Below are 21,989 nucleotides of genomic sequence, written 5' to 3'. Positions count from 1 at the left end.
ATACGTGACAGAGGATATCTATCGGGGGCTGGTCTGAATTTTTGCGAGCGACATCGGGAATACGACAACCGGAGACCGAGAGAAAATCGGTCGGGCGTTCGCGCGATTTGCTCGAGATTTCCGTCAGCCGCGAGATACATTTTTACGGCGTCGCTGTAACGAGAAAATAACGCCACGGTATTTCCTCGACGATGCTAGCTAGCATCGTCTTTTACGACCGTCGGCAAGCCCACCCCTCCTGAGAATTGATATTTGGCCGTCTATGGGCTGAACTAGTCGTAAGACCAATGTAATGAGAGCAACGAGCTGTTTCTTATTGTAGGAGCGTACGTATTGTAATATATCTTGTATCGGGTTGATTACGTTATAAACGATATCCTTGTAAAATAGGAAATATATAAAATAAAAAAGGGTATTTTATTCGTTCGATTTGAACGATCTGATCATCCCCTAAACGGAAAATTACTGACCCATTAATGGACTATGTGGATATCTTATAAAAGAATGTATATCTAAACTTAAGTGGCTTGAACGAAGCGTTAAGAACGAAACTGAAAGACTTTAAAGAACTGGCGAATCTTTAAAGGCGTTAAGACTGAAAGGTCAAATCTAAATGACCTATAAAACGATAGTTTACGATGGTAACCTTTCACAATGACAAACCATACTCGAGGGATAATGTACGTTGTCTTCTACGAATATCAAATATACGCAAACCCAGTATCTAGTATCTAGTAGTATCGATATAAGATAAAAATTGATAATTTACCTATTTTGATGAAGTTATCTGAACCGTTGACTCACCCAATTTCCCAAGAAAATAAGTTTATGGGACAAATTGAATAGCGATTGGTATTGGTATTGGTATTTGGAATTTCAGTGGTATATCACCAAAGAGTTAGCATTGCCGGACGGTGCGACGACCTGACCAGTTTAATCCAATAAAATCGTACAAGTAGTAAAGAAGTATACCCTATTCCTTAATGGAAAGCAGGAGGAATAAAGTGGATCTCGATAGAATGATTCCGCTCCTTGTTCCTCGGGGTAATGTAATCTATCGTTTCATCCCTGTCGTTATATCGTTAAATGCGATACTCGAGGGCATTGCGTGTCAACACATCTCCCATACCATCGATATCGTTGCCTCTAAAGTCAATTACATTAGCGAGTTCTATGCGAATTGACAAGATCGATGGCAAACAGGACACAGAACCGTTCCACGATCTAGAATCTAGAACAAGCCTTTGAGTCAATGTATCGATGGTACCAGATCCTATTTATTCGAATGATCTTCTCCGATTAAACTATCCCGGTCTTCGAAAGGGATAAAATTCGCCAATAGCGAGTTTCCCAGTTCGAAAGTATAGCTAAATTTGCACGATACTTTCGTTCGATAGCTCTCCTATCTGTCGTTACAAACTTGCCCGATAAAAGTGTAGTTACCATGGTCGAACGGGGGAGGCTACGTGGCGCCAATTAAAGGACAAGGATTAACGATTTCCACGGTTTTATAAGAACGACCCTTACCGTAAGTTACGAGCGGACTCGTGCACCATTTCGCGTGCGCCGTTTAAAGCGTGCGAAGCAGCAGGGGTAGGAGCAAAGCGTAGCCACAGATCTTATCAAGATCACGAAGACCGTGGGGGATGGCCACTGGCCACGCTTGCAAGGAGACGAAGGAAACGGGACCGGGATACACCGATCACGAAGAGAGATAATAAAATTAAAGCTATCGATCCCAGCCTCCGGTTGAGTTGCCGCTAGTTTTAGCTAGATTATCTGACCATCAAGGCTGCCCATCTTGTGCAATCGTCCAGCCATCGAAAAACTCGATCGTTACAGTCTTGACACCGATCTCTCTAAAACAACGTTCGACAACGAACCCTCGATTAATGGTCGTAAATAAGAATCTCGACGATGTATAGTCGTCTAGGAACGAAACAAACATTTGTGGCATCACGAAAAATGCAAGAGAAATTAAAAATATTTTTATAAATGCATCAAAATCAGGATGGCACGGCACAAACGTGAATCTTACAAGCATATTAAATTTGAGCATAACAAAACTTTTTAAAGCCGTAGTCGAAACAAAAGGATTTCATACACGATATTCATTTGATTGAAATTTGTAATATTTCACATTGAAAATTTGTAATATAATATCAATATCAAAGGTTTAACTTACTTTCTGATACTGCCATAATAAACGATATAGACATTCCTTACTTGCTGTTTTCCTCTATTTAATAATATAATATCAAATAATTGTTTTGTTTCTTTTTGTAATATTAGTAAATAAAAGAATATGTTACTAAAATTCACGTTGTTACTAAACATTTATTAACTTCATTTACTCGTAGGTATCAATCGTTAACTTATTTTCCAGGCAGACTGTACGTGTAATATTGTACGATCGTATAGCGTTAAACAAAACTTACGTAATACGCCGATCCATCCATATCCTAAAGTAAGGTTTGATCAGAAGGCAGGGCGGTGTAACGTAACGTAATGTGACGACTAGATGCATGAAAAGGAGGCGTGAATGATATATTCGTAATACACATCTACGTCACGAATGATGTCACAGACATCGTGGTTATCTAAATTGTACATTTACGACATACGACGAGTCCGTTGTAAAATTAATAGCAAAGTGTACAAGCATATTAGGCATGTCGGAGATGAAAGGACAGCGGAACCTTCCCTTTGGAATTTTGGGAAAATCCCTTAACACTTTGATCTAGATTCTGCCATGGCCGTAATTAAGCAATTGTCGTCATTCAATCCGATTGTATTTGTCCGAGATTTGTGATAATGAGCTCGGGCTCGAGGCGACAACCAGTCACCGAACGTAGCCGCGGTCAAGGGATGAACGTTTTGTCTAACAAAAGTATGGAGTAATAGTATAGTTCTCCTTAAAAAGAAATAGTTGTAGCGGCACTCGATAGTAAACATTCCAATGGTTTCTGTCCCGTGTCGACGCATCTCCACAGTACATGTTCAGCTAGCCTGAGGACCCGTTACAAATCTTAAGATTTAGTTAACTAAAGTCCTTCAAACAGACAAACAGTCTTTGTCCCAACTACGGGAAGATAGGGGAAATCTATTTTTCTCACGAACGACGCTTCCCGCTAGCAACTTTCCCTCAAGGGCGGCTAGCATCCTTCTCTAGCCACCAACATGGAAATTGACCAATTAACAGCGACGTCAATTTCTCTCACTTTCCGAACGAAGGCTTTCCTCGACGAATCCGAGGATCTCGTGTCCTTAGACACACCACATATAGTTTTCCTCTGCAGCATCATCGCGACGGAGAGTCATTCTCTCGTGAGGTCGTATTAGCGAGTTACTTAGCGTCTTTACGCTCGGTGGATATTCCACGTTTTAACAAAGAGTTAATTTAATAATACTTGTACCGTAGACAAGCAAATCGAGTACAACTTGGGCTTTGGAAGAAAGCGCATTCTGTTATCCCGTTGACCGCGGATACGTTGTTGAACCTAGGATCATTGTCATTAGCTTCTCGAGTATCTAATTGCCACGGTTACTTGTCAAATTCTGTAATATTCATATTTGCACTAGTCAATATATTCTCTATTGCATAACAACAATGTGTAATCCAAATGAAGATTCGTTTCACGCCCCTAACCCTAATCATAGTGTGAACCCGATAGGCATATTATTCCAGTGTTGTGTACGTGTCATTATTCGTGAGAATAAAAAACCCAATATACATAGTCATCTCAACCGCGTATATCGTAATTGCACCTATGACATGACTAACACAAGTTATTTAAAATACGAACAATGGATAAGAATGACTAAGCTTATCTCTGTCGCGCAAGATTATTCGGTGAAATATGACCAACGCACGTGATGTAATTCCACTACGTAAGGAATTTCGTAATCGAACAACAACATAAGACAACGTGTGGTTTTTGCGACATCAGAGCAGAAGGTTCACGAGCATGTGTGCGTGATCAAGTAGAGATCGATGCCACGAGGCTGACCACGTTAGTATCCAAGTTACAGTATAGAGTTCCATCGCGGAAGAGGATGGAAGAACCGACATGAACAATGCGACACCAAGGTATCCTTCGCCGGAGGTTTTAACGGTGATTTATGTTGCCAGCAGGTCGTTAGCGAGTTGCCTAATTAATGTCATTTCACTCGACAGTGGCCAAGAGCTGCGAAACTACTTACTGTTACAGTTTCGGTGATCCTGTATCTTCGTTCTTGGCCAACCAATTCGTCGAAAGAACATCCGCGCCATGGTCTGCTGTATTCGAGACTGACAGGACAGTATGACGTCCTTTAAACGGATCTCCTTTGGCAACCACATCGGTTCCAGGAAGAAATTATTTAAGACTGCCCTTTCGATGCGATAATTACCGCACCCTCGACGAAATAACTACCTTCTAGAAGAAAACCAAACAGGAAAACGATCTGAGAACGTGAATGTTCGACTTTGACAACGTTTCAAATCGTTTCCTTCGATGTCCAGGACTGCGTCACGCGGTACGAAATATCATGGATGGTGAAATATTTCATGGAATATTGCATATCACGAGAAACCGATAATTGCTCGAGAGAACGTTATATCAAACGGTAATCACGATTAATCGAATACAGAGAGTCGATCAGGGCCGCGTCGAAAGCGATGTCATCCTACGCGCCGAAATAATTTCGAGATCGAAAAATAATTTGATGTTCAATCATCGACGATGACGCGTATACGCATAACACATAGGGCATCAATGACGCGATATCATTTCGAGGCAACGAAAGCTCCTCCTTTATGCATACCGTTTTGAAAGTTTCAAAACTGTTTGATGCTCGGCATTGCGGCCGCCGCGCTATGGCAAATATCGGCTCGCTGCCTCACCCAAAATTCGCTTCCTATATTTCGCCGCGATTTCCAAGGGCCGTTTCGATTAGCTCGATCCAGCGGCATGGAATTTCAATTTCGATTCCTAGTACCGATCCATTTCTCGCGCAACGTCGCGTCGTTGCATGATCTGTACGCCGCACCGTTGAGCAAACCGATTCCAACACGATTTATAACGCGATCTATAAGCTTGCTATATCCAACGCACCGTGTAAAAGGCAATGCTCTAGCTCCGATGAGAAGAAAGTGGAAGAAGAAAAATGGAGTAACAGTCTAAATAGAAGCGATCGAGAGAAGAAACAACGCGTTCATGCGATCCACTCGACCGTTGATAATGGCACAAGTGGCAATGCTGACTCGCAAAATTCCAAATGGGGGAAGCATTTATAAACAGTTTAAATTTTTCGACTGTACCAGGCGCATAAAGATAAATCGACCTTGTAATTCGTTGAATCTAATTTATTTATCGACCACCTATGAACGACAACGGCAAAAGGTTCGTAAGTAAAACGTTTCTAGATTTCGACCCACGCTTCAACATATGCAATCGCCGTCAAACTGCTCACTGTAATTATGCATATCGTGTCAGAGCTGTGGAACGAGTTAAAAATGAAAATTAACGTGCACGCGACGAAAAATTTGAAGGAGACACTCGGATTCGTTAGCGCGCCGATACAGTTCGGAAAATGCAGGCATGCGAATAACAGGATGATTTTAATGGAACAAACAATGATTCATTGTTTATCTCGTTCAACGACAAGTAGCTTGTATATTGTTACGCAACGATGAAACGTCGCATTGTAAAGCCTATATCTGATAACGATCATATAGAAGCTTCTTTTGTATTGGAATAAAATGGAAAATGCGGATAAACCCTTTAGAGGCGAAAGTTTTTGTAAAATTATACTGTTCCAGTGAGGGGCAAGCTATTAGAAAACGTAGAGGCTTATCGATGAAACATGATTCTAATGGCCGCGTACGCTCGCATCGAACACGTTACTACAAGTCATTACTTTCACATAATACTAGGCTGACTTTTGCCGCTCTATTATCCCGCTATAGGTTACTCCAAATACCATTTCCAAATATCGTAGTAACGCGTGATAATACGAAACTATCTAAGACTAGAAAAACATAGCAAAAAAAGATAATCAGGGAATAAAGTACCATACTTACTCAATATGTCGTACTGAGGCAACCACTTCTCTATAAGGACGTTATTGGAATTATCCAATCCGGAATTATCCGGCATGCCATCCACTTCCCATTTCCAAATCACTTTTCGAGGTATAGAGGTGAAAACTTTGATAAACACTTTCAATTTGTCCTCCGGCATGGAAGCCGTCTTCACCATCGAGCCGAGATTAAAATACAAGACACCTTCGTGAGCTTCGTCCAAAAACTTTTTAATTTTCGGTGGCAAGGGTTTCACTTTCGGTGAGATGTGAATTCCACCTACCTCGATCACATTCGGCGGGAACGAGATAGCACCGTGAATAGAATAATGCGTGTTGACGAACATGAGTGATGCGTTGTTACTGATCGATTTCAAATCCGGAATTCCCGGACCGTAAAATTCGTTTGCCACGGAGTAATCGCGCCAATTGAACACCGTGCGGAATGCCATCGTTGTTACGAATGCCGATACCGCGTTTGTCATTCTTTGGAAAAAGTTCATTGGCCTTGGCAATCGAGTAAACATCGACGGTATGTAACTGGCCTCGTTGGAGACTCCTAAGTCATCGATGGCCCATGTCATCAACTGATGAGTGGATATTTGTATAAAAGGCACGTTAAACTTGTGTACGAGCGCCATGAAACAGTTTGTATTGAAGCTTTCGACAAGCATCAGATCGAACTTCTTCCCAGAGTCGACCAACTGTTTCACTTCTGGATTCTTCAGGGCAATATCGCAAACCAGTCCCGACATAGTGTACAGCATGTATAAGTCAGTAAATATTTGAAAGTAGGGACTGTAAATCGCATGTAGATCGACTACGTTTACAAACACACCGAGTTCCTCATTTCGCAGACTAATATCCTTGTAAGTGGGCAAAGGTTCCTCCGCGATCGCCTTCTCAGTTCTTGGAAAATGAGAAATTACCGTCAGATCGTGACCTCGACGGCTTAGCTGCTCAAGAAGCGGTTTGAACACGTCGAAATGACTCTTACCGAGGTGAGCGAAGACTGCCAAGATTTTCAGCTGATTCTTTGGCACCGTGGAATTATTAACGTCTGAACAAGATGTTAGAACCGCCAGGAAAAGTAAAAAAATAATTCGGTTTCCAGTAATCCACATGATTGAACAGTTTCCAGTTCTCGGTAGAACTCAGACACACACACTAACTTTCTTCTTCTTCGAAAGATGATCGGTACTCTGACAGACTACTATTCGAGAACTGGCTATATGTATATCCCTCCTCTTCTATCGACGTCAGATTCGCCGCTGAATCCACGAATCCCACTCCAAAACGTGTGTCACTTCGAACAGTTCTATTTCTTTAAAGGGAATTCCAATTTAATTTGACCATGACCTCGAATTATCTACAAACGAAATTAACGAGTATCACCTACTTGTTCTTTTCCTTTTTTTTTTTCACAAGTATATAACACTTTAGTGTACATTTCTATTTAGTGTACTGTTCTATTAATATCATAGACATTTGAAGGAGGATTGTGAACAAAAAAAGTCCATCGAATGACAAAATTTGTTGACGTTTACCATTATACGATTAACTACTATTACTTCCGAATAACGTTAACGTTTTTAATTTAAAAAAGGACAGTATTTTGGGACACTTAGTGACATTCAATATTTTATCTACTGACAGTAAGTCAAACGTAATTTGTTTACGTTTTTATTACAGTCAAAAGTTAAATAAATTTAATTCGTTTTACATGTTCAAGCAATTGTAATCACACATCGCTGATATCATGATATATCATAATGATATCGTATAATGCTGATACGAAGATCAAACATGTAAAGGTATACACATAAACAATATAGAATTTTCAATGTATTAATAACTTTAAAAAATCTAGAAGCTTTATTAAATAAATCCAAAGTTTTAAATGCACTGCTATTTAGTTACGGTTTGAGGAAACGTCGATACCAGTGTCATGAATATTATCTACTGTAGACATTAGCATTAAAAACATTTTATGTTGTAGTTAAAACATAATAGATATAATAATTTTATAATTGCAGTTGTTATTTGCATAGTTACAGCTATCCATATGACTTATTGGAAAAGCAATATTTTCGTTATCGATTTGTCACAGTCCAAATTCCAAATATAGAACTATGTACTTGTTATTGACAGAATTAAACTTATGGTTCATTTTACCGTCCCATATATAAAAAATCGAAAATCGATTAGATATCGATATGATAAGGAATGCAAAAATGGACTGGGAAGTGATTACTTGTCACACTGTTCGTACGCGCCTGACATTTACGTAATAGATCAGGCTTATGACGCAATCTGTAACGACTAACGATGATTCGCTATTCCGGGCTTACCGCTGCAGTTGGAATTAGAAGCTTAAAAGAGTTCATGGTACCAAGTATCTCGATTGTGTATAGATAAATGACAGCGTGCATGTTCTCTAACGTTTCCCTGTTACACGCTTGCTATTGCGATCTTCGTGTTAACGCGACAAGAATGTCGAAACTTGTAGAAAGTTTCGGAAGTTTACAGTGTTACGGAAAATCTCTGAGATCATTCGAATGATTTGAAAGAATTATCTCTCTTCAAAATAGCAGTGACATCCGTCGAAATGAAGATGATTTGCGGAAATAAAAATATAGTAGCAGCAGACATACTCGATTGAAAATATCTTATCAGTTAGCTTTAACTACTTCTATGATATATGTACATATCCGGAAAACTACTCAGAAGAAATACGAGCAAACGATTATCGCGTTCTGCGTATCATATGTGTCTTAATCGTAAAAATATTTTTCCAAGGTAAGCATAAAAGTCCAAGATTATGATTCAATAACTGCGATGCTTCGAGTAATTTATATCTTTAGTGCATCGACTGTGACAGCTCTACGAGACGTGGGGGTCAAACTACAACGAACGCGTACGAAAGATCAATGTTTGCCAGTGAACTAACTATGTTCGACTTACCTCGACAATTGATCAATCTCTACTAGCACAACCGACGTAACGCGCGCTGCTCATGAAGAGTATTTATAGAGATGGACATTGAACATTAACCAAAACGACATTGTAACGTTTGGTGCATCGGTTAACAATGCGAAACTCGACGCGCATTTTCAAAGGCGCCACGGTGGATTCTCTAAAAAAAGATGTTTATAATAAGATCCTGCATATACCTAATAGATGAATCACGACTCTCTGCTGTATTAAAAGCCTCCATTCGTTGTTAGGTATTTTCTCGTGGAATTTCAACCCGTTCGGTACGCCGCAATGGCTATCCGACTTCGTTTGTCCTTCGCTCGCGACGCGAATAAATTCGTTGGATCGCGGAACAACAGGTAGAGGCTCGTTAAAATGTACATCGTGGCTGATGGTTTTATTAAATTAGCGACGAACGGTTTCTTCGTCGATTCGATTTAAAAGCAGATGCAACAACACGCGCTGGCCGCAGTCGCGAGGCAAAGTAAAGCACGCGAAGGCAGAGACGACTCGATTCCCTTGATCCAACGGCACAGCGTTCTCTGTGTCACGTGCTTCTGTATTTTACTTTTTCCCGCTTTTTCGGCTTTCTCGCTCGACCGTATTACGTTGTAACGGCACTTTAGTTAATTACCTTGGAGCACCAATGGAACCAACCCTCCACTGTACGCCCACTCTTTATGCATATCCCTCTCTACTTCGTTTCTCCTTCGAGTGGTTTTCGATACTCTTCACTTTGTACTGTCCCCGATAATTCTACTCCGTGAAGCACGATTCCAGACAGGTAAATACGAAATACAAGAAAAGAAAAATATATGTATATAAATACAAAGTACATATATGTATAAAAATATAGATTTTTCTTTGGCATTTTTCCCAAAGGTCTTACCTCTACCTGCCTCTCTTCGGGCCTTATCGTTCCGGTGACTCGCTTTCTTTAATTTTCCATTTGTCGTTCCACTTTCCGCTTTCTTTGTTCCATCCTAGTAGCAATCTAAAATAAACATCTTGGATGGTACACAGTTTGCCGATAATCGATCGAATGTTTGTATAACCATAGTAAACACGCGACTTGGAAAAATCCATCGAAACGTTGCAACAATGAAAACAATTTAAATTGCCGGATATCTTTCGACCTCGCGAGCTGTTTCGTTTATTTTACATTAAGCTCCGTTCACACAAGCCACCGTTTAATAATGCCGAATGCTCAATGTAATTTCACGCCTCTGGCATAATTCTGTTTCGCTACGAGCGATTCGACGAAATCAACGAACTCGGTTTCAATTTCTAATTTTCTTCGGTTTCAAGAGGAAAATAACATCGTGTCGGTGGAATATTTGCGATTATCTGGATCGTTGACAAGGAACGCGCGCTGCACGCCAACCGACTCCTACATATTCCACAGAGAACTCAAAATTCGCTGACGCCCGTGGTGACACAAAATCACACGCGAGACATATATCCAGAACCAGGCCAAAGACTCGCAAGCTCGACATAATATTCCCCGAATCTCAAAATTCGCGTATCGAAACGGCTTTTATCACCTCAATGATTTGGAAGAGCGATTCTATTGATTTCTCCTCTCCTACCGATAAACCACCACGAAATACAAACATTAAAGTAACGAGAAAATATTTTAGTTGCTCCGATTAAGAAAAGAGCTGGAACTAACGACACCGAAACGACAGCCAGTTGCTCTGACTAAGAAAAGAGCTGGAACTAACGACAGCGAAACGAATGTCCGATCCGCGAAACAGGGTTGTGCTCCGAACTACCTAACGTTGTATTTATGAAGTCCCAGCAGCGAAGAAGCCCGCGCCATAAATTCCCCATCGAAATCTCTTAATCCCAAGCATTGAGCACCCTCGTCGCAAACGGGGGCAGTCAATAACGAATCCAGCAAATCAAAATAAACGATACCGTGCCGCGAATATCCGTCGTGGAGCGTGCCTCGAAATTAATGCCTACCGCTCTGTCCTGTTACACGAGCCAAAACGCGATAAACCTCTCGATTCAGTTTGTTCCCGCGACGTAAAAATTTTTTAGAAACTTGTGATGGCCAGTGGCCTTCGTTGTGGTCGTCGGTACAAGAATAGAGAAAATTGCAACCTCTCAAATGGACCAACCATGCCAATGGTTTGCCAGAGGATGTAGGTAATTGGCTGAACCCCATCGTTCCTTCGTCCCATTCTTTATCCTTTCTTCCGTTCTTTCCTTCCTATTTTTTCTCCTTTTTTCACCCCGTTTGTCTCTTTCCCGACCTTTTTGTGGTCATTTTCTCATGAGGAGAAAACGTTGATGAGCACTGGAAGAAACGAAAAAGAATAGTCAGAAAGTCAGGTATTTTTTAGCTACGCACAGCGAATACAAACAAAGAGAATCCGAGCGTCGGTCGGTTTGCGTTGTTTAATTCATGAATTCGCCGGCGGCAACCCGGTTGCAGTCAGGTGGGGAAAATTATCTACAAATTACCGGCAAGAACGGTGCCAAAAGTGAGGCCACGAAACGTGCTAATCTACGAACGTTTCATCGGCTCGAAACAATCTCTTTCAAAAAGGTAGGGGATGAGAGAGAAAGAGAGCGAGAAAAAAGAAGTATTGCGTTAATCCGATGCGGAAATTTCCGAGATCTGCGTTCATAATACGCGCACGAATTGATCGGATATCCGTGATGCGAACGAACTAGCGAACCGACGCTCATATTGACTTTTAATTTAGAAGCGCGATCGCGTCGATACGATTCGGCAGATTTTATCGGGACTCGTTGCTAACTACTGTTTATCAAACACTAACGAAATCGTTCGCCTGAATACCTAACATAATTGGAGATCTCTCGGCTGGAATCGAAACACGCGTGAATTTTAACGAGAATGGCTTCCACGTGGGTTCATATTTCGCGTGCAACCTTCGCCGACGCGAGACAGAAAAAAATAATACACGCGAAACAAAGACCGTTTGTGTCTAAAGTAAAAAAACTAACGCATCGCTGGATACGTTTGTACAGGTCGTTTCGAGTGAAAAATGTCGCGTCAATGCGTATCCAATTCGCGATAATGTAGGAACGGAGGATAGGCAAAGAATCGACTCGATATTGCGACTCACACGGACAGGTTCGGCGTTACATAAAGCTCGATGGCATCGGACTTTTTCCTTTGCAACTCTAACTTTTTCGTGCACTTCCCTTTGCTTTTCCTTTCTCATTCATTCCTGCGCATTTTCATTCCCTTTCCTCGATGCATTTCGACCTATCTTCTTACATTTCACATCTGCTTTCATCTTTCATCTCGTACTCGAGAGACTAGAACGATTACTGGAAGATTGAAGTATGAAATCATTAAAACAGTCGCTCACTAAGAATTCCGATATTACGTACGCGTTTCCCATCGAAACATGCGTTTCACATACCGATATTTAGCGTATTGTTTTCTCTGATATATCCTGTAGGGGCACCTGTAGCCTGAATCGAGCTAACGCAGAGAAATTAATAACCCTCTGTGTATTCCGTCGAGAAAAGGGTGCCGGAATATTTTCGCGAACTGCAAATGGCGCTCGGTGGCTTCTTTTTCAACGCGGTGCTTCCCTCCGTGGCGTTCCTTCTGTCCTTTTCTCACTCGTCCGCCTGCTGCTCCCTCATAAAAGTTAATAAGCCGGCTGGCTGAGTTCGTCGATCCCGTGGAAATTGCGGGAGACCAAACACGCCTTCCTCGCGACATTTTATACCCCTATTCTATTCGTCGTTACGACCAACCTTCTCCCCCTGTTGCACTGTTTTTCACCCCCTTTCCTTGCCGCTTCTCTCTTCTTTCGCGAGTGTTTCTTCTGCTGGCCTTCGCTGTGTGCACGCACATCTACACGCTGACACACGATCGACCCTTCCTCCTCCCCTGGAAAGGGTGACACGCGTAAAAGTAGACAAGCTCGAGTTGCAAAATCCACTCTAGCGGCGAGAACGAGCGGCTAAGCTACTTCCCGTTAATGACACTCGAACAGAACGAAATGTCTGCGGTAAAATCTCGTGAAAGTGGAGATCCTCTGTTTTTAAAAGCGGTCTATCGACGAGCCAAGGTTCATCAACATTGTGCAACACGAGGCTAATGTTCTCTTAATTGTCTCTTCCGTTGCAACTGCAACTGTCTTAATTTACTCGAGTTAAGTGGTTAACAGTTGTGCTTATATAATTATATTTAGAGCGCGTGTATACGGCGTAGTTAACGCAATGTTTATGTTCGAGATACTTGGAACTTGTTAGTTGACAGAAACATTAAAATTCGCCTCATAGTTCGTTACAACTTAGCTTACTTGCTACTTGGCTGGATATTTTTTAAGAAACATGAAATATCATTCTGACGATGGGCGTCACTGCGTCGATAGGCTCAATTAGATGTTTTAATTCGTAACTTTGCGATATAAAGGAGACTGTTCCAATTTTAACAGATAATAAAACTTTATTACTCTTTGAGAGACTCTCGGTCTGTTACGGTCAGGGCTGGAAATTTCTTCGTACAACTATTCCACGCGATTAGTAGTACGTGACGAAATGAGCTTAACGCGCACCATCCTTTGATTCTCCCTTTCTCGTTTCTTTGATTCCATTCGGCAACGGTAACTACCATCCATTCAAAAATTTAATCCACGGATCGCGCTTTGATCATACGACTGAATCAATGAGCATCGCCAACATCGAATCACGTCGCCCCGCGCCACCCTGGCTCGCTTTAATCATTTAAAGGAGCTTGATTCGCTCCTTCCGCTAATTCGACTAACCCTCGCGGCCGCCAGCTGCCCGTTTCCTGCTACCATCGAATTGATCGTTTCAATTTACCAAATACAAATGTGACAGGCTTTTAATTTATTATTTAAATCATTCTCCGTTGAACATCGCGACACGGTAACTGCAAAAGTCATTACGGAATGAAATGCAAGTTTGCGCCGCTTATACCGCTTGTTTCTCTGTTTATACCATTTTCCCGACAAAATATCCGACGATATCACGTGGGGTTATTAAAAGCTCGGCGACGGTAGATCGCAATTTCAATAATACCGCTTTAAGCTCGTCGCGAACATGCCTCGAAGAAGCGTCGCTTCTGGCACAGAACGGTCGCCAACCAATTTATTATTCCGGAAGTATACAACGCACGCCCAGCTAGCCAGATGTGGCCCATCGACGCAAATTACGCGAGCCGCGACGATATTTCTCCAAAAATTGCAACGACCACGTCGTCGTTCCACGCTCCATCTTTCGCCACCCTCAACTGCGGCGGTATCGCGCGTTTTATTAGACATTACAATAACGTATGCATGAAAATTTCAGTAAGACGCATTTCCGCAAAAATTGCGCGCAACGTTGGAACGTCCTGCTTGGATGCACGATAACAAGCGAAAGGGGAGGGAGTAGTTTTTATTAAAAACGCGCGACACGAGGAAAAGATAGGATCAACGCGATATAGCTTTATTATCGCGGCTTTTAATATCTCTCGAGAACGAGACGCGTTTAATCCGCCTGATGCTACCAGGTCGCGTAGAACGCGATCGTTGGCCGGCCTTGATCTCGTTGATCTAAGTGCAATTGTGCAAAGCCGTCGAAAATCGGACTAACGCGTTAATGGAAACCGACTAATATTTTCTCGTGGTTCAAGCGTAATCACGCAGACCAATTATATTATTGGTAACTCTGAAGATAATATTTGAATGTATATTTATGTCGTTGTCTTAATTACTGGAGCCCGTGGCTTTCTATTTAAACATTTTTGTAAAATTACCCGCGAATATGTTGAAATAGGCATCGATCGAATTATCAATTTACTCACAATTTTACTCCTACTACTCTTATAATTGCAAATCTTCCATCTTATTAGGAAAATGGACGGAAAATCAAAGAGGAAATCTTGTAACGATCGCTTGTAATGAAATCGCGTGGTATCTGCGGATTTGGCAGACGAGAGGAAAGAAATTTAAATAGGAAGTAGAGAGGAATCGTAACGACACCCAGACGGAATCTGTTCCCGTTCAATTATTTTAATGTATACGGCTGGTCGCGAACCAAGAAAGCGCTTCTTTTTTCTCCACAGCCAGGCCCAACGTTTGATCTTTGGTTCTCGGTAAACGTTCGAGAGTTATGCGCTCAAGAGAGAGAAGGGAAAAAACGAAAGGCAAGATCGCTGTTGGAGAAGGAAGGATGCAAAAGGAGGAAGAGAAAATCGTCACGAAGATCGAGCGAGAGAGAAAAAGAGGAGGCTAGAAACACAGGAAAATAGAGAGGGTTGCCGAGAGGCCGAAGAGACGTATGACTCCCAGGGGAAATTTAGGTGCGACCTCCATGTATCACGGAAGCTACCGTAAGTAGCTACGTAACCGACGTACGTACACAGCATACCCTCGCGATCCTACATGTACGCGGGCAGAGACCACGGTTGCACGCGGCAGCCACTCTAGGTGTGCTACCAGCGATTTGCCCAATCGGGAAATCGCCGCGTAAACTGTAAACGACGCACAAAACGTTCGAGCCAGCAAATTGCTCGGCACAAAAGCGAGATTTACAGAAACCACCAAGCTACCTGGATGACAGAGAGATCGCTACACGGGGTCTAGTCTCCCCAAGGATCGTACAATGTCCTTGTATCGCGTGTTTGCCGAAGGTGGAAATTGCTCGTGTCTCTCGTATTTGCTTAATGTTATGGTTTAACATGGTGTCAGAGTATCATTGAATATTTAATGCTCGGAAGAAAGGATTTGTAAAGGAGAAAATGAGCTAGTGCTGGCTACCACGTAAAAGAAATGGAAATGGAATTGGACGATTACGCCAACAAAAACGATGACTCGCCTGGAAAGTGCATTTCTCGAAAAAATTTCCATCGGTGTAAAAGAATAGATCACGTGGCGTTGAAAAGCTCTCTTGGCGCGCTATAAAAATCCGCTATCAGATCGCTTTCCACTCGAGGGGCGTGAAGCACGTATAATGGCGGGTAGCCGCGTTTTCCACGGATGCAAACCGGTGAACGGTCTACAACCACGCGTGCGAGTAGGTGTAAAACCGAGCAATGACTACACCCCTACACCTCCGCTGTTACTAGGAAATTCTCTCCATCTCTCTCTCCGCTTTTCATCTCTGCCATGAAACACGAATACCTTCGGCGATTTCGTTAATTTTGAACGCGCAACCAGATTTTCGGTATTCCACTCGATTTTAGATAAAATTGACCAAAGAGACGAATTTCTCCTTTTCACCCGATAAATTATTCGTGAATTTCGTTTTATCTCGACACCCACTCGAACGGCTGAGATGACCCTACAAAAAAAAGTGGATATAAAATACTGTTTGCAATTTACACCGCGTGTGTGACAGCAATGAATAATACTCGACCTCCAATGACGATAATCGGTTTTATCAGATACAAAAAGAGAAAATTGGAACATCAAACGAACAGTGAACACAAAGTGAACCTCATCCCCATCGTCGGGGATAGTCTTCTTTCTTCGTCGGGCATCGAACACGAAGATTTCGTGGCTGCGAGAGAAGAGGAGAAATGGTAATAAAATCGATGCCCTGGATCTGTCGTCGGTTTGTAATTGAATCAAATTAATCACCCTCGTCGACCTCGAGTCCACACTCTTCTCGTCGTTGTAGGAGCGCGCCGCTTACCATCTCCAATTAATAGCAGAAAGCTGCACGTTTCGTTGGAACTTTATAAAACGAATCCAATTACGAGCGACCGTTTGTCAAAGGCTCAAAGCCACGGAAAGTTTCACCTCGGTTCGGAAATGACGTCGCCCGCCTGTTTTTCTTCCCTCCGTCTCTGTCAATAGGAATAAACGAGAAGCCGACGGACGCGCGGCCGACCCGCCATTAGCTTTAAAAGATACTCAGAAAATCGTATAATCAAGTGTACCGTCTGTTTACCACGTCTGGCTACAGTCGATCGTGTATTTCATAAATATTCGGCTTGTATTGATGGAAGTTGCAAAATAAATTCATAGGATTCGTGTTAATCGGAGAAAGTCTGTTGGTGGCAAGTGTCCCCTTCCCTTGATTAAATACAAGAAAATAAATAAACGTCCTGTCAAGGATCGTCCTACATTTCGATACGATGAACTCCTAGAGCCTCTCACCGATTCCCTAAACTAACACGTATCACGAATCTGACCGCGAGCAATAGGGCAGCAATTCTACCTATTTAGGTAACCATCTCGACTGCTAAATTAATTATGCTTTCTGAAAGTACATGTTATTCTATATATCGTCAATTTATACGGATGAAGAAGTACAGGAAAGTTAACAGTCCTTGATGATCCTTTAAAAGGTTCCTGGCTTTCAGAATGCACTCTTATGATACCGTAAGTAGAAAAGTGCCGTCTATACACAGACAATGCGGTATTAGAAGTTTTATAAGATACCGTTTGTTTTTCAAAATAAGCATTGATTTAATTTTTAAAATTACGAACTTTCTCATAATGAACGAACGTCAAAATTTAACAAGAAACTTGTGACGTTATAAATGTAATAAAAATAAAGAACTGAAAATATCTGTTTAATCTATTTTCCCTATGCTCTTTACTAAGCAAACTGAATGGATTTCATACAATGATTAGAGTTTACTCGTGCTTCGTGTAGGGAAACATGTAGATTGAACACCAAAGCAAATACGAGACGCCTCTACCTCAAGGTAAATAACAATTCCCTAATTGCTGCTGAATTTATATAATAGATAGACTGAGAAACGTTGGATGTTTAATTAATAAATCAACATTTGTATTCCAAAATCATTTAGCATTAAAATAATAAATGGAATTACAATGAAAATCGATGCAACTATTCTTATCTATCCCCATTACAACGATAAGAATACGTCACACGTACTTTCAAGAGAAAAACTAATTTATTAACGCATAACAGATCAAAGATATTAACTGGATAGATACCTTACTATGAAAATTAGTTTCTAAATATTAAAAAATATTCTTTTACCAGAATATGCCCCAATCTTTTATCATAATTAGAATGACTATATGAAATTGTAACTGATAATTATTACAGTCCTATGATACATTACAATCTTATAAACATTACATACTTTGGTTCGATATTACCTACTAAATTGTCAGAATACATAATACTGCATGTCTTAGAATGCAATCCGTTCTTTTAACTAGGGATTGTGGTGTAATGTGCATTTACACATTATGAACAATCATTAAAATTGTATTACTTGTTAAAACCTGTTTTTTTCATTAAAAGATGTATTAATTTATTACTAACTTCGTTCCGATTTTGCTTACATTGCAAATGCATATATATTACATGCCGTCAGGCACCTGCAATAAACAGAATTTCAAATAGTGTATATTGCAGGTAATCTATGGACGGTAGATATTAAATGCTATATGCGAATTGATTTTATATACGAGAAAATGTTGCTCAAAAAACTCTTTACAATACTTTACTACATTTTTTAAAACGTGCCAAACTAAATGAAGAAGGAATGAGTAGTATTCCTTACACCTTATTCTACTTGAAAATGCGAGAGCATTAACAATATCTCAATTAGAAATATCAACTACACTCTTAATTTATATATATATATATATGTACATCAATAAGAACACATTTGCCCCAATTTACTACATTTACCTCATTTGTAATATTAGAACTACGATTTCTGGAACATAAAAATGCGAGAATACATGCGTAAAGTTAGATTTTACAAATCTAAATATTGGATTGGCCTGTAGCTTTTTCAAACGAATGTTAATACTTTATGATGCGAAAATTTAATAAAAACTTAGATGGTGAAAAATAACGAGAAATTTGTAACGCTTCTCAGTTTAGAAATATTATATAATATATGCTACCTGAACCTAAAAATTTTTTTAAAGTAGCTTAGGTTTATCCACGTATTGTTTGCCGTGATGGATAATAGTTGCAAATGTACCAGCTACCATAGCACCCCAAAATAGCATATACAACAAAATTTCAGTAGTATATCTCGAAGGCAAAATTACGTGAGCAACCAACATGGATGATGCAACAAGGAGTACCAAAGGGAACGTAGCATAACGCCAATTCCTTTCCGATTCCAAAGGACATTGAAGTAACGTACATTCACCATCTTGTACAATGTAGCGACCCAAGAATAAGTCCAATGAGTCCTGTTAAATGAATATATTGTAACTTATCATATACAAACAATAACGAGAAATCTTTGAGAAAAAGGAGTTACATACTTGTCTATAACCGTCGGTGAAATTATTTTTATAGTATCTTGTTAAAGAATTCAAACCATCTCTGATTGCGCCCAATTTAGTTCGTTTTCCAGTTCGAGTAAAATCTGTCTTCAATGCACCAGTACCTGAGTATTGAACACTTATAACGTCTGCATTGTCAGTCCAAATCTAAAACCAATGTGTTAAAGTTTTATGTGAAATAAGAAATTTGAAATAGAAAAAAGAGCACAATTAAAGTTATACTCCTACCCGTTTGAATTGTTCTTCAACGCTAGGATGATCTTCAATCTTTCTAAGGACCTGCAACCTTGGTAACACATCATTAAGAACTTTCTTTGCAATCATACTTTGAACAACGTTAGTTCTATCAAGACAATCGATGCAATTGGTACGGAAAACGCCGTCTTGCGCCGATAACAGTGTTCCATCTTCCAACAATAAAAAGTAACCCATCTGTTCTAATTCGGGAGCTAATCGATCGAGTAATACATTTAACCGGTCCCATCTCAATCTTCTACATTCAGCATGAAAATCAAAACTTTCGTACCGAACGTTCTGATTATTAATTCGTTGTACTACATTGCCGTACGCTTTTTCAAGTACAGCTTCTGGACCACGTTGATCAATCTGTATTAAAATTACGATACTGGAATTAGAGTAGCCGTGATAAAAATTTAATTTCCTCCAATTCTGTTTATCAACTTACTAAATTTATCAATATTTGCTTCCCATAATGAAATATTTGAGTTTCAAAATGCCGTGCACAGGCAGTTTGATGATCCTCATGAGTACTCAATTGAGGTTTAGGTTTATATTTCAAATTTGGTGCCTGATACCAGAATAAAGGAATAGACCCTCGCGTTTGTACAAAAGACATGCGATGTCCATTAAATTCAACTAGTTGCTCTGTTTCTACGTAATTAGAAACATTACCAGTAGTGTCTATGCCACGTGAAAACAACCTTGTTCCTGCACGATGCACACTTCGTCTAGATACTACACCCAAATTAAATGATGTACTACCAGTTACAGTAATAGTATTTAATGATACAACTAAAGAATACAACATTAAGGAAGATATATATGTGTGTATGTATATATCTATATAGTGTATTCTTTTCTTTTCTTTTGCTTGCAAGGATACATCCATGAATAATAGGCAGACAAAATTTATATTGCTCAGGCCTTGATGTTAAGTCTTGCAGGAGATAAGCATTCCATACAAATCTAATGTCTGCCCTGTCATGAAGTGGCATCTGTTTGATAGGAAAAGACATAATCCATCATCAAACAGCAACAACAATATAGAGTGATAAAAGTGATAAAAATAATGATAACCTGTAAAAATTCAGGAGGGGTGTTTTGAAGTCTTTGCATTGTATGACTGAGATCGTATGTGTAACTAAAATAAAAATAAGGTGTATTTAATACAGATTTAATCATTTCTACATATGTTGAATTGTTTTGGACTTGTTTTTCACTAAGATGTAATGAAGATTTAGTATAGGGTATAACATCTGTCGAAACTAGTTTAAAAATCTGATGACCAGCTATTGTTCCAACTTCTGCAGCATCTGTTATCACTATAAGATATCGACACGCTAATAGTCTTATAGTTCCTACTATACCCCATATCTTTCTACGACTTGCAGTTGATGGAATTTGACTAGCTGTACCAGCTGAAATATGAATGAAGTGCTTAGGAAATTTATCTTACAATAATATCAAATGCAATCTACATGTCATTAATTACCTTGCATATAAATTTGCTGACTCACTCTATCAACTACAAGCAACACTTTAGTTCCAATAGGTTCTACATAAAACTTTTCAGGCGTTATGTATCTGAAAAAACAATCAATTATCAATATAGTTAAGGAGTCACCACATGATCCTTGACTCTGACTAACTATTAATCACTTAATTTCACTAAAACAGCATGTAAGAATGATACTCACAAATATAATTTGTCATATACATCTGTGTGTAACTTCATATTGTTACCAAGTATTTTCTACAATGCGTATTACGAGAATACAAATTAACAAAAAAATTAAATACAACACAAGAGAAAAAATAATCTATAATGACGATAAAAATTATGATCTGTACATATACGCAAAGTAGATTATGATGTAAACTTAGCTAGACATTAATTATCAAATTGTTGTCAACTTAATCTTTGAATTAGCATGTTCGAAATTAGGAAAAATCGGAGTAACCTCCGCACTTATCTAATCTCTCTTATTCTTCACGACACGATCCACTATACACTATACTTGACTATACAGTGCTGCTATTCCATGAGCGTAGCAGATGTTGAAATTTTAGGTTGTCATAGCAGCCAACATTTTCTTGTTCATGTCATCGATAACATCACCTCAATGAATAAATATATATTTAACATTCTGCTTCGGTAAAAATATCTTGGTCAAATAAAGTAGTAACTCTTAATATATATGTGCATATCAATGTATGTAGATTTGCAATTAATCAAAACGAAATTTTTAAACGAAAGATATAAAAATTCAAGTATAAAATTCCAATATCATGTTGAAATTATATACCATGGTATCTGTGTATACCCAGTATTTAGATGGGGAACTCACGCCACTAACTTAAATAGATTATTGACTCTGTAATACTGTTAAATAGATGGCAGCAACGTATATTAAATTCCGATTGGATACTGTGCTGAAATAAATTTTTGAACTTCTACGTGATACCTGTAAA

General features: G+C 39.8%; 2 protein-coding genes and 1 long non-coding RNA gene across 3 annotated transcripts in view; 1 reads left to right on the top strand and 2 right to left on the bottom strand.

Moving 5' to 3' along the window:
* Window positions 1–9,845, bottom strand: part of LOC126914046 (UDP-glucosyltransferase 2-like) — a 29,620-nt gene extending 19,775 nt beyond the window's left edge. The window contains exons 1-2 of the mRNA XM_050717490.1: window positions 9,028–9,845; window positions 6,065–7,432 (exon numbers count right to left, since the gene is read on the bottom strand). Of these exons, the coding sequence (XP_050573447.1) occupies window positions 6,065–7,187 (1,123 nt within the window). The 5' untranslated portion in view covers window positions 7,188–7,432; window positions 9,028–9,845. The remainder of the gene's footprint in view (window positions 1–6,064; window positions 7,433–9,027) is intronic.
* Window positions 8,415–9,894, top strand: LOC126914115 (uncharacterized). Its single transcript, XR_007709561.1, has 2 exons — window positions 8,415–8,862; window positions 8,928–9,894. It is a non-coding gene; the product is annotated as an uncharacterized LOC126914115 (long non-coding RNA).
* Window positions 9,895–17,762: 7,868 nt separating this feature from the next.
* LOC126914042 (phosphatidylinositol-3-phosphatase SAC1) lies at window positions 17,763–21,864 on the bottom strand. The gene is made up of 8 exons (XM_050717480.1): window positions 21,215–21,864; window positions 21,010–21,101; window positions 20,595–20,935; window positions 20,401–20,512; window positions 19,963–20,309; window positions 19,506–19,883; window positions 19,257–19,424; window positions 17,763–19,181 (listed from the first exon to the last, which is right to left on the bottom strand). Exons 1-8 carry the CDS (start codon window positions 21,250–21,252, stop codon window positions 18,903–18,905), a joined length of 1,755 nt encoding a protein of 584 aa, XP_050573437.1. The 5' UTR covers window positions 21,253–21,864; the 3' UTR covers window positions 17,763–18,902.
* Window positions 21,865–21,989: the final 125 nt, after the last annotated feature.

This window comes from Bombus affinis, chromosome 3 (assembly GCF_024516045.1).
Source record: "Bombus affinis isolate iyBomAffi1 chromosome 3, iyBomAffi1.2, whole genome shotgun sequence".
In the NCBI taxonomy this organism is placed as follows: domain Eukaryota; kingdom Metazoa; phylum Arthropoda; class Insecta; order Hymenoptera; family Apidae; genus Bombus; species Bombus affinis.
The sequence above is the reverse complement of the archived record's forward strand: the minus strand, read 5'-3'. Positions and strand labels throughout refer to the sequence as shown.